The sequence below is a fragment of the Mustela putorius genome, unplaced genomic scaffold, assembly GCF_011764305.1.
Source record: "Mustela putorius furo isolate JIRA1106 unplaced genomic scaffold, ASM1176430v1.1 tig00000738_pilon_pilon_pilon, whole genome shotgun sequence".
In the NCBI taxonomy this organism is placed as follows: Eukaryota; Metazoa; Chordata; class Mammalia; order Carnivora; family Mustelidae; genus Mustela; species Mustela putorius.
The window spans coordinates 4,033,617-4,049,466 of record NW_025421463.1 but is presented as its reverse complement, the minus strand read 5'-3'; the positions used below and the strand labels follow the sequence as shown (position 1 = coordinate 4,049,466).

At 58.9% G+C, this 15,850-nt stretch overlaps 2 protein-coding genes across 3 annotated transcripts in view; one reads left to right on the top strand and one right to left on the bottom strand.

Annotated features, from left to right (window-relative positions):
• ACO2 (aconitase 2) overlaps positions 1 to 1,427 on the top strand; it is a 50,834-nt gene extending 49,407 nt beyond the window's left edge. The window contains exons 17-18 of the mRNA XM_004771246.3: positions 385 to 506; positions 907 to 1,427. Coding sequence (XP_004771303.1) covers positions 385 to 506; positions 907 to 1,044 — 260 coding nt within the window. The 3' untranslated portion in view covers positions 1,045 to 1,427. The remainder of the gene's footprint in view (positions 1 to 384; positions 507 to 906) is intronic.
• A 1,102-nt stretch (positions 1,428 to 2,529) lies between these two features.
• Positions 2,530 to 14,659, bottom strand: POLR3H (RNA polymerase III subunit H). 2 transcript variants are annotated; one of them, XM_004771241.3, is made up of 7 exons: positions 14,621 to 14,659; positions 14,202 to 14,483; positions 11,403 to 11,499; positions 5,744 to 5,830; positions 5,261 to 5,324; positions 3,688 to 3,889; positions 2,530 to 2,754 (listed from the first exon to the last, which is right to left on the bottom strand). In XM_004771241.3, the coding sequence occupies exons 2-7, from the start codon at positions 14,310 to 14,312 to the stop codon at positions 2,701 to 2,703; spliced, it is 615 nt and encodes a 204-aa protein (XP_004771298.1). In that variant the 5' UTR covers positions 14,313 to 14,483; positions 14,621 to 14,659; the 3' UTR covers positions 2,530 to 2,700. The 2 variants fall into 2 exon arrangements, with proteins under 2 accessions (XP_004771298.1, XP_044939720.1); XM_045083785.1 differs by lacking the exon at positions 14,621 to 14,659 and having other exon boundaries at positions 5,261 to 5,315; positions 14,202 to 14,614.
• Positions 14,660 to 15,850: the final 1,191 nt, after the last annotated feature.

Genomic DNA, 15,850 nt, shown 5'->3' with positions numbered 1-15,850 from the left:
CCCGGTCCTTCCAGTTCCGCGCCGTAGTCTCCAGACGGCAGGACCCGGTCCTCTCTGTCCCAGCGCCCTCGCTGGGGTTAGAAAAGGAAGCTCGGGGCACCTGGGTGGCTCAGTGGGTTGAAGCCTCTGCCTTCGGCTCAGGTCATGATCTCAGGGTCCTGGGATCGAGTCCCGCATCGGGCTCTCTGCTCAGTGGGGAGCCTGCTTCCTTCCTCCTTTCTCTCTGACTGCCTCTCTGCCTTCTTGTGATCTCTGTCTGTCAAATAAATAAAATCTTTAAAAAAAAAAAAAAAAAGAAAAGGAAGCTCTTAGGCTGGTGAGGCTCCCCGAGCAGAGAAGCAGGGACTGGCGCTCTATGGACTCCGTGTGCCCTTTGCCTTCTAGAAACCAACTTGAAGAAGCAGGGCTTGCTGCCCCTCACCTTCGCCGACCCAGCCGACTACAACAAGATTCACCCTGTGGACAAGCTGACCATCCAGGGCCTGAAAGACTTCGCTCCTGGCAAGGTCAGGGGGCCAGGGAAGGAGGGCGGGTCGGGGACCCCCAGCTTGCTTCTCTTCCACCGGTTTCTGGCCCCAATTGCTCCTCCTCCCATGAGCCTTTGTTTCAGCTGGAAGGGCCCTTAAATTCTCCAGGGACCCCCCCCTTGGAGGGAAGAAAGTACCTTCCCCGAGACAGGGTGGAGCCAGCTTAGGCCCCCCTCGTTAGCTCAGGCCAAGAGCCTGCACAGAGCAGGACCCTCTTGGCCCTGGGAGTTACGCCATCCACGTCTCACTGTGGCCACCCAAGCCTGGGCCTGGCCTCTGGCCCCCAAGTTTCACCTCGAGTGTACCCCACCTTGCAGACCCTGCAGCAGAGCTCAGGGCCATGTTCCTAAGAGCCTCCACCTCCCCCCACTGCCTGCAGCCCTTGAAATGCATCATCAAGCACCCCAACGGGACCCAGGAGACCATCCTCCTGAACCACACCTTCAACGAGACCCAGATCGAGTGGTTCCGCGCCGGCAGCGCCCTGAACAGGATGAAGGAGCTGCAGCAGCATTAGGGCCCGGCTCTGCACCCGCCCGCCTGCTCCTCCGACCGGCTCCCGGGTGCCCGTGCGGCCCGTGCCTCGTCAGAGCCGGATCTGCCCCAATCCAGCCATGGCTTCCTGCCCCGAGACGGTGTGGTCAGGCCTCCTGGCCTCCCCGCCCTCAGCCCGCCGAGTGACCCATGGTTGGGGGTGGGTCTTAAAAGAATGTTCCAGCCCCCCTGCCTTCCCATTTGTAGTCTGATTCAGACCTTGAGCAGCTCCATTCAACTGTATTTATTTTTATGACGAGACTCCCATCTAAAGTGTTCTCCTGCCTCATTTCACTGGTGGCTCAAGGATTTTAAAGAAACTTTTGCTCTTGCAAGGAAAATAAGAATCCAAACTCAGTGACTGTCCCTGTGTGTGAGTGGTGGTGTCTGTACTGTTGCCGACTCCGCGGCTCAGGGGTCTTTGTAGCCGGTTGGCAGAGGCCCCCCCCCCCCCTAGCCAGCCACGCCACAGCAGACCCGCCACTGCCGTGAAGGACACATGAGACGGTAGCTTTCCTGTGTCTTGTCGGCCTCCCCCCCCCCCCGCACCCCAGCATCCGCACAGCCCCCCCTTGTGTGCCAGGAGGCTGGGCCCGACATGGCATTTCCCCTGCCCCTGGGCACGGAGTTACCCCTCCAGACACCCTGAGGGGGACCGAGACCCCTTCCTACAGGCCACCTCACTCAAGGCCACGGCTGGGCAGGGGTGGGCACCGTCCCCTGCCCTGTGGCACCAGGCGGCGGCGGGCGTCGTTCTGCGGCTGCTCCCCACACCCACCCCGTGCACGGGCAGGACCTACACCTCCACGCCCTGGTGCCTGTGCGAGCAGAAAAGGCCAGAGCAGGAGGCGGGCTCCGAGGAGGGCCCTCCTCAGTGCGAGATTTGCCTGACAGAGACACCGCGTCCAGTGAGCGCCATAAAGCCGGGCTGCGGGTTCTGCGGAAGCGAGAAGAGGTGGGCGGGGCTGGCAAGGCCCTGCTGCTCAGTCAACAAGGCGGGGTTTGCGCTCGCCCGGGGTTTGGCGTCGCCAGCAGGCCCCCACACGGTTCCTGGTGTGGCGGAGGTCACAAGTGACCGCTGTCCTACTGCGGGGAGGGATAACACAGCTGGTCACCAGCCCGGACCTCAGGCCACCTAAGCCCATGGCCTCCACTTTCCTGACGGGGCTGGTTTGGCTGAGTGCAGGCCCCCAGCTTCGCCCGCTGGTGGGGGAAAAGGCGGTTGTCCCTAAAAGGTCAAGACCTGACAATAACTAGTAGCTACCCCAGGCCAGCCTCTCGCTCAGTCACTTTAGAGCCACCAGGCTTAGCCCAGAGCCCAGCCTGAGGCCCACACTCTGTCAACCCCCAAGCCCTGCCAGGGTGGTGTGGGGGCAAGAGGGGTGTCCCCTACAGAAGGGAACCGGGAGAGGCAGGACATGTGGCCCAGCTTTGGCAGCTCGGTGATCTTCAATCACGGAGACAAGGGTGGCTCTTCCCTGACGATGCCGTCTGTTTATTAAGTCTGTGCTGTTGCCAAGAGGCAGAGGTCCAGAGAGACGGTGGGAGTTTGGGGGCAGCTCCAGCAGGGACGGGGCCAGGCTGGCGGGGTGCACACTCCGCTGCTCGGCATCTGTGGGAGCAGCTGCTGTCCTCACCGCTAGCTGCTCGTCCACCAGGAGAGAAGGCCCAGGCCCGGCTCACTGATCGATCCCTGTGGGAGAGAAAATGGGCACATTCCATCTGCCTTCAGGGCTCAAGCTACCTCGGGAGATGAAGGGACCAGTGGAGCCGGCACACACCAGCCAAGAGGATGGGGGGACATCAGGGGCCACCCCAGTATGCCTGGCTGGCACCTGGGAACACAGCCCACCTCCCCTCTCCCGCCCCAACCTCTCCTGAGGCCTCTAAGGAAAGCGCTGGTTCTCTAAGGGCATGGCCTCTGACCTCAAGGCCTCAGCTAGATCCGGTTCCCTTCCTCGCCCCCAGGCCCTGCCCAGACAGGGGCACCGGCTGCCGGGCCTGGACATGCTCTCAGTCCGGCCAGGAAGGCCCAGTGACCGTGTGCCCCAGCCTCCAGACATGTGGGGGAGGGGGTGCCCTTGGCCACCCAGATTTTGACAAAGCAAACCACCCACAGCACACATCCAAGAAACCCCTACTAGCAGGACCCAGGAATCTGTCCCACTTCATCCTGCATCGCTGTCGCTTCATGAAGGTAGACGACCCAGGGAACCCCAGTCAGATCTAGACCCAGGGAACCCCAGTCAGATCTAGTCGCGGCTCCCCTGCTATCCTGTGCATGCGCCTGCTCGGTAGGGGAGCCCGAAAGAGGGTCACCCCTCCCCCCCGCAGCCCCACCATCGTGCCTGACGCACTCCCAGCAGCCCTTGTCACTGGTGTGGGCTCCGTCCTCTGGCTATCAAGAGCCTGTGGCTCCCAGTGTGGGGCCGTGCCTGGCCTCGGACACAGGATCCCTAAGGCGAGGTGACTAAGAACATCCCAGGGACCTGCGCCCTGACCTAGGGGAAAGGCCCCAGGCCAAGAGCAAGTCAACACCCCCAGCAGCCGCTCCCGGCCTGGCTTCTCCAGCACGCCCCCCCCCCCACCGCTGCCCTCAGTCTTGGCCGCGGTGTCAGCGTCTCACCACGAGCGTGTACGGAGCCTCCTTCTTTGGCAGCTCCTCGCTGGACGACGTGGCCTCGGCCGAGCTGGGCCCCGTGGGGGACGTGTCCACGAAGCTCTCGTCCACCACCCGGAAGCGGATCTCCTCGCCGGTGTCCATGTACAAGTCGTGCGCTCCCTCCTCGGTCTCGTACTCCCACACCCACACCTGCTCGGCCTCGTCGCTGGCGGGGCGCGGGGTCAAGGCACCAACCAGGCGGGAGGGGGCCCACGGGTGGGGGATTCCTGCCCCCGGGGAAACCCGATCAGGGAGATCACCTTGGCTGGGGTGTCCAGGAGAGGCGGGCCCAGGCCACACGCGAGCAGCCAGGCTGGGCAAGATCCGGGCTGCGGAGGGGGGAGCGGGAAGTCTGGGGGGCACAGGCTCCCCCACCCAGACCCACAGCCAGGTGGGCACAACCCTCGGCCCCAGAGCAGGAAGGAGGCTCAGCAGCAGAGCGAGCCCCACCTCTCGAGGCCTCTTGCGGCCCGGAGTGCGCTCCCTGCTGGGTCTGACTCGGCCCATGCGTCCTCTCGGGGCGGCTGCCACGCTTGGAGCGGCTGTGCCCTGGGTCCCCTGTCCGCAGAGACTGTGGCAAGGCCTGCCCTCGTGGGGCTGCAGTGAGGGGGGCAGGAAGCAGTGCACCCAGAAGGTGCTTCCCGCGGGACCCGCCTGGGGGGCCTAAGAAACCGGGGGGCCTGGGGAGCCGCCGGAGCAGGGCTGTGCCCCCACACGTCCCACCCCGCAACCCTTCCGCTGCGCCCTGAACACGCAGCACAAGGAGCTTCCCGGTGTTAGGGAGGACAGCACGGCAGACGGAGGGTCACCCGCCTGAGGGCCCACAGCCAGCGCGAGGCCAGGACCGGGTTCCCTGACAGGCCCCGGCGTCCCACGCAGGCCAGGCCTGAGCGCAGCACCTGGGCCTCCCGGCAGGGCCCGGGTCCTCCCTCAGCCCACGCCGCAGCGCCACCGCGCCCTCTAGTGGCCGTCACGCGCAGGGTCGCGCCCCAACCCCTGGGCGCCAGGGCCCCTACTGGGCCGCAGGGGACACAGTCCTGACCAGATGGGGTCCCGTCCAGGGAGCAACCTCAGCGAGGACGCCCCAGAAACACACAATCCCAATGCTGCTGGGCCAGGGCTGGGGCAGGGCAATGGGGGAAGCCAGCAGAGGGGAACAACTCAGCCCAGGACCGCAGGGCAGTCAAGGCCTTCAACCATGTTGTCCACACAGCAGGGAGGGGGAGAGGGAGTGAGTCGGGCAAACCTCCCCAGAGCGGGGATCTCCGAGATGATCCCTGAGACGACAACCTAAGCCCAGCAAACAGCACACCCCCTACAGAGCCTGCGCTCGGATGGGCACCGGTGTGGGATGCCACGGGAGCTGCCACGGGAGCAGGGGCAGGTCAACACCACACACATGCAGACCCAGGGGTGAGGGTGGACACACAGGTCAGCAGTGTCAGATCACAGGCCCCAGGGTCACCCCAAGGAGCGGGGACTGTCCTTTGGAAAGACCTGAGCTCCCCTGTGACCCACTTCAACCTTGGGAGGATACAACTTGGCTGGCTGCTGCAGCGACTCGGGGGGGATGAGGATGTCATCGAAGAACCCTAGAGAGACTGGAACATGTGAAGAAGTGACAGCATGGGACCAGGGCGGTTGTCGCCATGGAAATCTGAGCCCCCCACCCCGCTCGGAGCCCCGTGCCTCTACCTATGCCTCTCAGCCCCCAAAACCTGCAGCGGCGGACACCACACAAAACAGGGGCCAGAAGGTGCCGGGGACCCCTGAGTGCTCGCCCCGAGGTCCTGAGTTACAGCCTCACGGCGAAGCCCAGGGCTGGCCGAAGCCATCCCTGAGCACTGAGCACGAGGGGGCTCTCCCTCCCTCCCCGGCTTCCCTGACAGTGTGGAAGCTTCTGCGTCCGACCCCTCCCCTGACCTGCGGCCCAGCACAGAAGCTGAAGGCAGGCCTGCTGGTCTGGCCACTGGCCCCAACGAGCTCCCAGCTTCGTCTGAGGAGTTGGGGCCGCCGTTACCGTGCACTCCCTCCGGGCTGCAGCCTTTGATCTTGCCGATCAGAATCTCATCCAGGAAGGGATGGAACACCACGTAGCGAAAATGGACTGGAAGTGAAGGCAAAGTATCAGGGACGAGCTGGCAGGTGAGGGACGGCCGCTCGGGGCGGCCCCGGCTTCCCATGTCGACCGGACTCGCCAGACCCGGAGGCCCTGCGGCTAGCTGGGAGTCTGCTACCCAATACCCCTGGGGGTCCAGATCCACGCTGGAGGGACCCACACACCGTCCCCTCAAGGCCACAGTGTGGCCCCCACAACAGGCCAACAGCAGTGGCCCTGAATGGAGAGCCCCCAAGCTCACCAGACAAGTCACTCCTGAACCCAGATTCTGGGCCGCGGATGACTCCAAAGTCAACTCGACCCTCCCTCTAGACTCACTCCCCTAAATTCTAAAGCAGAGAGAAGTAACGGGCAAAGCGAGCCGGGCTCAGGATCAAGTTCACCGTCTCCCTCTGACGTGAAAGTTTGCCCCAGGCACAGCTCTGACCTGGAACAGGAAGTTTAAAATGCCCTGAAATGGAAGGGGCCATGGGGAGGCAGAGGCGCGGGGGCAAAAAAAATGCCTCTGGGGGTTCTCATGCGCTGCCTTTGGTGGTCCCCACCCAGCAGAACCCCAGGAAGATGTCAGCTCAGGTCCGTGCCCACATCACAGATGGACCCCCTGGACATGGCAGAAGCCACTGCCTTGTCACTCCTGCCCCTGACACCCCCAAAGGGGTGACCGGCACTGTCCTGAGGAGAACCGTGAGGCCACGTCCTGCCGGTGACACGGGGCCCACCGTGGCCCACCCGTGTCGGTTGTCATACATCTCCGCTGTGAAGACGGGGAAGCAGCTCTGAGGGCTGCGTCACCTGCTCCCAGCCACACAGCTCTTCCGCCCTGCTGTCCCCGGGGAAGACGCGGAGTCCTTCCGGACCACCAGACAGGGCACAAGGGGATGCTACCGTCCTTGGTCACCTTTCATCCCCAGGCAGGCTCCCGCCACCAGCATCCTCGGCCAGCCGCTCTGCCCATCCTGCCCTCAGGCCAGTCGGGCAGACGGGGGCCCCAGGTCCCTGCCAGGCGGCCTCTCTGGGGCCCCGCCGGGCAGGAAGTACGAGGGAAGAAGGGGGGAGCTGCTGTCCCCGCCCTCCCGGCGACGAGAGCCTCATGCTGACCCTGCAGATTGCAACTGGGGGCAGCCAAGGGTCGCTCATCCACAGGGTGGGAAAGCCCCGTCCCCCATGTGACTCGATGCTCAGTTCAGCTTACCAAATGCCCACAGAGCCTCTCCCGAGTCTGTGCCAGGGCCGGTGTGGGCACCAGGCTTATGGGGACAGAGCAGCACGTGGGCCTGCGCCCAGGGAGCTCTGGCCCGGAACCACCACACAGGGTGGCCAACCCAGGCGTCCATCGACGGACAAACGCAGAAACAGTGTCCCCACATAACGGGACACCATTCAGCCTCCAGAAGGGAGTACAGACACCCGCCACGATGGGAATGAAGCTTGCGGACATCACATCACACAGAATGAGCCCGTTGCTGAGAACCACATACCGCGTGATTCCATTTACACGAAATGTCCAGAAGAAGCGAATCCAGAGACAGAAAGCAGATCAGTGCCTGCCAGGAGCTGGGGGAGGGGGGAACGAGGAGCCACTGCTGACAGGTACGTGGTTGCTTTTTTGAGGCAGGGAAAATGTTCTGGAATTAGATCGTGGGGACAGTTGCACCGCTCTGTGAATATCCTAAAGAGCTACTGAGTGGTAAGCTCTAAAAGGGTGAATTTTATGGCATGTAAATTAGATGTCCATTAAAAACAAACAGGAGGGGCGCCTGGGTGACTCAGTGGGTTGGGCCTCTGCCTTCAGCTCAGGTCATGATCCCAGGGTCCTGGGATCGAGCCCCGCATCAGGCTCTCTGCTTGGCAGGGAGCCTGCTTCCCCCCACCCCGCCTGCCTCTCTGCCTGCTTGTGACCTGTCAAATAAATAAATAAAATATTTAAAAATAAAATAGGAGGCTACAGACCAGGGCGAGAGCCGGCCGGGTGAGGCTGTACTGGGGCAGGCAGACAGGAGCCGGGAGAGGCAGCCAGGGCGGGTCCGCAGGACCATCAGGGGAGGACCTGCTCTCAGGTGCGGGCTCGGGCCAAGTCCCGGGAGAAGCGTGGCTGCCTCGGGATGCACTGGGTTTCTGCAAAGGGCAGACACGGCACCTGTATGCAGGACCCTGCGGGGTCAAATTCACAGCGACGGGAAGTGCAGTGGTGGTTTCCAGGGCCTGGAGCGGCGACTGCGGGGGAGGGGCAGATCTTGGGGCTGGGAAGGTGACAAGGCTGGGGGGGCCACACGGCCATGACTGTACTCGGTGCCACTGAACTGGCGCGAGAAATGGTTAACAAGGTGAATCTTGTATTTTACCACAACTTATAAAAAGAGAAAACAGAACAAAGCAAAGTCTGGGCACGAAGACAGTCCGCTCTGGAGCTCCGAGCAGGCGAGGGTGGCGGGGCAGGGCAGGGGGGTTTCCCCCGGGGGGCGGGGCCGGCCGGCTGGTGGGGCAAGAGGAACACGGCACGGGTGCCACGTGCAAGTACCCTAAGTACAAGAGCTGGGGCTGCGCACCTGGGCGCAGTGTCACAGTCACGGACGCTGACGTCCTGCGAGCACCTTCTGAGAGAGGAGAAGCGATCCAGCCCGGGGAGAAGGGTACAAGGCAACAAGCAAACCAAGAGTCCTCAACGCAGAGGGGGCGGCGTGGTGCTGGGGCCTCCTTCCGCGCGCCCTGGCCGCAGCCCTGGGTGAGGCAACAAGGACGGGCCCGGCGCGGAGGATGAGCCTGGAAGCGTGGCCATGGATCCCCGCGCCAGAACGTCACTCTGCACGGCGCTCCGGGAGCACGCGGGCTTCACGGCTCCAAGTGCTGACCCCATTTTACAGATGATGAACCCGAGGCCAAGACAGGCAGAGTTACCTGCCTAAGGCCCGCATCCGGCGACGGGGGTGGGGCAGAGCCAGAATTCAAATCCAAATCCAGGTCCATGTGACAGGCCTGACGCGGGGCCCTGATCCTCACATCTCATTTCCGAGGAACGAGGGGGCCCAGGGCACACTGGGGGTGTGGAGTGGGGGCTATGAAAACCCACAGTGAAAATCTTACACCAAGTGGCAGAAACAACCAAATGAAAGAACAGAATTTCCTCAATTTATAGAATTTATAACTTTTTTCTCCCAGGGTTCCTTGAAGTTCTGGTGCCTCTTATCACTCGTCCCCTGGACAACCGTCTAAGGGCAGAGGCTGGGCTCAGCTCCAGGGCACCTTTCTCTGTAAACAGAGGCCCCGTGGTCCTGTTTTCACGTCACCCGTTTTATTTTTCCGCGAAGTGCTCCTAGTGCGTACAAATTCAGCCTGTCTCCTGGGGCTGTCCACAGAGCACCGTGACATCTCCGTGAACTAATCAGGTCTCTGGATTCCTGGACACAGACACCAGGCAGCCACACGGCACGTTCCGGAATGCTGGACATCTCTGTGCCCAGAGGCTGACCAGGACGGCTAGGGCTGGGCTCCTGACCCTTGGCCTCGTGTGAGAAGCCCCGGGCTCCTTGCTAAAGCGCCGTCCGCGGGCTGCCTCCGGAGACCGTGAATCAGCAGCTCCGAGTGATGCCGCCCTGCAGACCTACCCTCTGGGAAGCGCGAACCACCTCCGAGCCCCCCCACCCCTACTTCTGATCCGGCTGGGTGCAGGGAGGAGAGAGAGCGCCCCACTCCCTCCCTGAGACCCTAGCCAAGGGGACCGTCCCTCTACACGGTCCAGGACTGGTACCCAACCGGCCCTGCCCTTCCCAGGGTGCACCCTCCTTTGCTACTGGATAGCAGTTCCTCCCATCCGAAGGCGGAGTCTATCTGCCCCTCCCTTGTCTCAGCCTCAACCACGTGATCTGCTCTGGCCAATGGACTATAAGCAGAGGCTTGAGAAGTTGCTTGTAGGCTGGCCCAACGGCACCGGCACCGGTATGGGAAGATGGGACCACTTGCTGAGAGACGAGCCCTCCCCAGGAAGCCTCTCCCCACCAGCTAGTCTGCCAACCACCGGACACTGAGGCCACCTGCCCCCATCCAGCCCGGGACAGGACAGGCTAGCCCAGAAGAACCCATTTAGAGGATCGACAGAATCAGGACAAACAGTTCAGATCAAGGAGCCCCCGAGCCCTCACTGTGTGCCAAGGACGCAAGGACTGATCCTAGGACCTTTGCACATACTAATTTAGTATTCTTACAACAGTCTTGTAATATAAACTCTATTGTTAACTACATTTTATAGGCAAGGAAACAGCAGCACAGAAAGATTACATATTCTGCAAAGGACACAGAGCAGTAAGTGGCCAAGTTGGGATATGAATTCAGAGGCTACACTTAACCATTATGTCCTAGTGCCCCACAAAGTCCCCCACCCTCAGCGAGCCTCCTCCCCAAGCGACAGATGCACTCACCTCTGCTCTCCATTTTTAATTCTTTTTTTAATATTTTATTTTTAAGTAATCACTACACCAAACAGGGGTCTTGAACTCACAGCTCCCAGATCAAGAGTCACCTGCTCTACCAACTGAGCTGGCCAGGTGCCCCTGCTCTTCACTTTTAACGCAGCAATGACCACTCCAAGTGCCCCCACCTGTCCAGCCACCCCCCAACCAGACCGGGCAGCCTGACGGCCAGGCAGAGCAGAGCTCAGTAAGAAATGAGACCAAAGGGAGCACAGACACGGAGCCACAATCGCAGAGCGACAGAGGCCGCCAGATGTCGAGTATCTGGCTCGGTCGTGTAGCGACAGACTCTTAGCTCAGGTCTGGATCTCAGGGTCGTGAGGTTGAGTGGGACATCGGGCTCCACATTCGGTAAGGAGTCAGCCTTTCCCTCTCCCACCACGGGCACGTGCACACTCTCTCGCGCTCGCTCTCTCTCAAATAAATGAATGAATAAAATCCTTAAAAAAATAAAAATTAAAAACAATCTCCTCGGGCACCTGGGTGGCTCAGAGGGTTAAGCCTCTGCCTTCAGCTCAGGTCATGGCCCCAGGGTCCTGGGATCGAGTCCCGCATCGGGCTCTCTGCTCAGTGGGGAGTCTGCTTTCTCTCCCTCTGCCTGTCATTTCCTCTGTTTGTGTTCTCTCTCTGGCTAATTAATTAATTAATTAATTAAAAAACAAACAAACAAAAAAACAATCTCCTCATCCACCGTTTCTTACAGATGAGGAAACCAAGGCCCAGATGGGAAAATTCTGCCCACTATCACCTGGTCAGTTCCTGGCAGTCACAACTAGGCCTCAGGTCTCCCAATCCCTAGGCCAGGATTCCCACAACCAAAAACCAAACCCCAAGAAACCCAATGCCAAAGAGGAAAGGACAGGCCGCCCGGGTGGCTCAGTGGGTTGAGCCTCTGCCTTCAGCTCAGCTCATGATCCCAGGGTCTTGGCATCAAGTCTGGCTTTGGGCTCCCTGCTCAGCCAGGAGTCTGCTTCTCCCTCTGCCTCTGCTGTTCCCCCACCCCGCTTTTGTTTATGGGCTCTCTCGCTCTCTCTCTCTCTCAAATGAATAAATAAAAAATCTTAAAAAAAAAAAAAAAAAGAGGAATAGGCACCCACCTTTGGTGTGCGACGCACCATCCCCTGGGAACACGTAGGCGTCCTCCAGCTTGGTAATGTCGAAAAGACAGATGCAGAGCCCCACGTTGTACACGACCTGTGTGCACCCGTGGACACACACACTGTGACACTGAGGTCCAGCTCCCCAGCATGCTCTCCTGAGACCCTCACCACCCAGGGCCAATATGATTACCCCCGTTTTATAGCCAGAAATGAGCTGGGGCACCGTCGGAGGTAACCCTGGGTCGGGGCCTCCCAAGGGTGTGGAGCTCTGGAAAGAGCGGGGCGTTTGTCACAAGGCAGATCCTGGTTACACTGCCAGTTCCAACACGCACTGCGTGACCACCAAGGTCACTTCTCTGAGCCTCAGTTTCCCCCATCTGCAAAAAGGGACCTCCCACGCTGCAAGTTTGTTAAATAAGGAGAGAGCATGGATGTGACGCCCCTGCTAGTGTCTGGCTCACATGTTAGAAGTAAGCACTGTCAACCATGGGTCACTGTTATTATTAGTCAGGATCACTGATAACTAGGGAACCCTGGTTTAAACCTCCACGTCCTAAAGTCCCCAGATCCACGCTGGAACTCACAGCTCCGTGTCAGAGTCCTGGCTAATCCCCACTCTGCACACAAAGTAGGAGACACAGCCGTGGCCACAGGGACTGCAGCTGGCAGAGTGACACATGGCCAAGGGCCGGAGACTAGGCAGACAGCATCCCATGCCCCCATCCCCACCCCCACAGTGCTCCAAACCACTGACTCGCTTGGTATCATTTTATCTGCCACCAGTGTCATCACCTCCCAATTACAGATCCTGCAGACTGTTCAACAATTAGCAAGAAGCTCAGAGAACTCAGGGTCTGGGCCAGACCTCACCACGATGAGGTCTGGCTGGCTTCGGCAGCACAAGACCTGTGCCGTTGGCTGGACCACGGACCTCTTCTGTGCAGCCTCCTCTCAAATGACTCAAATACAGAAAACTCATCTCAGGGCGCCTGGGTGGCTCAGTGGGTTAAGCCTCTGTCTTCGCCTCAGGTCGTGGTCTCGAGGTCCTGGGATCAAGCCCTGCATCGAGCTCTCTGCTCAGAGGGGAGCCTGCTTCCCCCCTCTCTCTCTGCCTGCTTGTGATCTCTTTCTCTGTGTGTCAAATAAATAAAAAAACCTTTTTTAAAAAAAGGGGGTGCCTGGGTGGCTCAGTGGGTTAAAGCCTCTGCCTTCAGCTCAGGTCATGATCCTGGCATCCTGGGATCGAGCCCCACATTGGGCTCTCTGCTCGGCGGGGAGCCTGCTTCCTCCTCTCTCTCTGCCTACTTGTGATCACTATCTCTCTCTTAAATAAATAAATAAAATCTTAAAAAAAAAAAAAAAAAAAAGACTCATCTCAACAGGTCACTGAAGGCCCCAAAGGGACTTCATTTCATTCTTGGACTTTTCACAGCTTCTCTCACCACGATGCTTGCACTTCATCCCACCACAGACCCCCTGGCCTTCTAACTCACAAAGCAGCCAGAAGCCATCCACTAAGGACTTCATGAGTTCTCTCCACCAACAGCTCCCCAGATCCATACACTTCCCTTCTATGACCTCACTCTAAGGAAAGGACCATCTAAAGCCAACCAACCTTCATTTTGGCTGGCTCCTTCTAAGCCTATCACCTCCTGCTGGTCTACGGATGAAGACCAGTACCACCATGATATCCTGCAGGCCCATGCAGCTTGGTTCCTGCCACCTTTCCAGTCTGCCCTGCCCTCTCTTTCTGCGCCCAGGCCACACCAGCCTCCTCCATGTTATGATGGGTCAAGTATTCCCTCCTGCCACAGGACCTTTGCACATGCTGTTTCCTTTGCCTGCCCAACTCTTCTCTCTGCACAGCCCTATCCCACCCTCAAAAATGAATCCCCTCTTCAGCATCATCTCTCAGCTCAAGCACAAATGCCACACCCCTAACAAGGCTGCTCTCTCCCTCACTGTAGGCAGAGATCTCCTTGTCGGAGACTTGTGAAGACCTGTCCTTCACAGCACCGACCTCAACCTGTCATCACATACTCAACTGTGGGTCCCTCTCATTCATATCTGCTCTCCTCACCATACTACAGGGCAGAACCTTGTCTGATTCATTCAGTCAGTGAACAATTATGGAACATATGCTGTGTGCCAGGCTCTGGCCAAATATGAAGGCACCATGTGGGGAAGACAAAGGTCCCTGCCATCATGGCGCTGGAAAGAAAAACCATAACCATCTAAGAAGGAAAGAGTGATACGACACAGAGTAACTGAGGGAGGATTACTTCAGAAAAGGCAGTGAGAAGGCCCCAGACCAGCGGTCACTAAGGCATGCTGGGCCTGGCACATAAAAGGTGCACAAACACTTTTCTGCAGGAATGAATAAACAAACCTCCTGACCGTTAACTCTAAACCACTCTGTCCATCTTCACAAAAACAGTGCACGATTAGGCAGCCATTATTATTTCCATTTTACAAAGGGAAACTGAGGCCCAGCGGGGGTAAGCGACCTGCCCAAGACTGCAGAGTAATCTGGCAGTGTGGAACCTAGCATTTCCCAGTCAGAATGGCCTTTTTCAACCCTTTCAACCCCCGTTTCTTTTTCGATTCCCTCTAACATCCCATATGCAGGGGGATTACCCCCACCCCACCTACAGGTGAAGAAACCCAGTTCTGCGACGTTAAGCTACTTGCCCAAGGCCAAGGTTTGGCACGACCAAGGCCAGGCTGCAGCGGGCAGGTGGGCAGTGCCGGGCCCTCCGGTGCCAGGGCCTGTCAGCGACCCCGTCGGCCCAGTACCTTGTTGGCCAACTTTTTGTTCAGCTCCTCCGCAATGGAGTCGTTGAGCTTCCTTTCAAACTGCCACGGGGGGATCCGCACAGTGTCCACCATCTCCACCAGGACGAACATGCCGGCCCGCGCTGGGGCCCTGGGCGCCGGAGGGTCAGTCGCGCACCGTCTGGGGCCGAACCCCCTCCGCCCCGTCCCAAACGCCGAGACAGCCCCGACCACCACCACCAAGGCCGGCAATACGGCTGCGCGGTAGGGCACCCGGGGCCCCGTGCGAGGCGTGCTCAGCTTCTGCAAAGTGAGGAAACTGAGGCTCAGCGGGAGAAGCCCTTACTCGGGTGGGAGGGGTGCGAGCACCCGCCGCACGACCCCGCGCTGCCCAGCCACGAGCCACGCGCCGCGGCCACGCACCACCTTCCCACACGCACCCGACTCAGGGCGAGATTCCGAATCCCGTCGCTTCCGGAGAACAGACCAATAAGAAGCCTTTGCCCGCCCCCCGACGCGGCGCGGGGCGGGGCGGGGCCTCCCCCTCTGCCGGGGCGGAGCTGACCGTCCTCGGGCCGCGCTTTCTGGTTGCTAGGCGACCGCTTAGGGTTCCAGACTTCACCTGCTGGGCGGGTGCTTTACTCTCTTATTCCTGGTCTCAGGTGGTGCTCTGTGCCACGGCCAGAGGGATCCTTCCAAAAGCCGGCACAGGATGCTTAGACCCCTCAGTACCCCGGGGGCGGGAGAATTAACTGGAAAGGGGCAGGCGGAACCTTTCTGGGGGTGACAGAAATGTTTCGTTATCTTCTTCTTAGGGGTGGGTTTCACAGGTGCATGCGATTGTCCTGGTGCCTGGCTGGCTCAGTTGGCAGGGATGCAACCCTTGATAGCAGGGTCTGAGTTCAAGCCCCAAGCTGGGTATAGAGATTACTTAAAAATAAAATATTTTTAAAAACCTCATCAAACTCAGCAGTTAGGATCTTTGCATTTAATTGCAGGCAGATTACATCTCAATTGAAAAGTGGCAATAAATTGGGACTAAAAAACAACCTCGGTAGTTTCCCATTAAGCTAATAATAAAATAATAAACTAAATATATAAAAATAATAATAACTAATAATAAAGTCCGAAACTAGGCAGGCTCAGTTGTGGAGCTGGTGACTCTTGATCTCCAGATTGTGAGTTCAAGCCTACACCTTGAGTATAGAGATTACTTAAAATAAAACCTTTTTAAAAACCTCATCAAACTCGGGTGCCTGGGTGGCTCAGTGGGTTAAGCCGCTGCCTTCGGCTCAGGTCATGATCTCAGGGTCCTGGGATGGAGTCCTGCATCGGGCTCTCTGCTCAGCAGGGAGCCTGCTTCCTCCTCTCTCTCTCTCTCTCTGCCTGCTTTTCTGCCTACTTGTGATGTCTCTCTGTCAAATAAATAAAATAAAAAATCTTTAAAAAAAAAAAAAACCTCATCAAACTCAACAGGATCTTTGCATTTAAATGTAGGTAGATTACATCTCAACTGAAAAGTGGTAATAAATTGGGACCAAAAAACAACCTCAGTAGTTCCCCATTAAACTAATAATAAAGTCCGAAACTTGGCTGGCTCATTTGCAGAGCTGGTGACTCTTGATCTCCAGATTGTGAGTTCAAGCCTACACCTTGGGTGTAGAGATTAC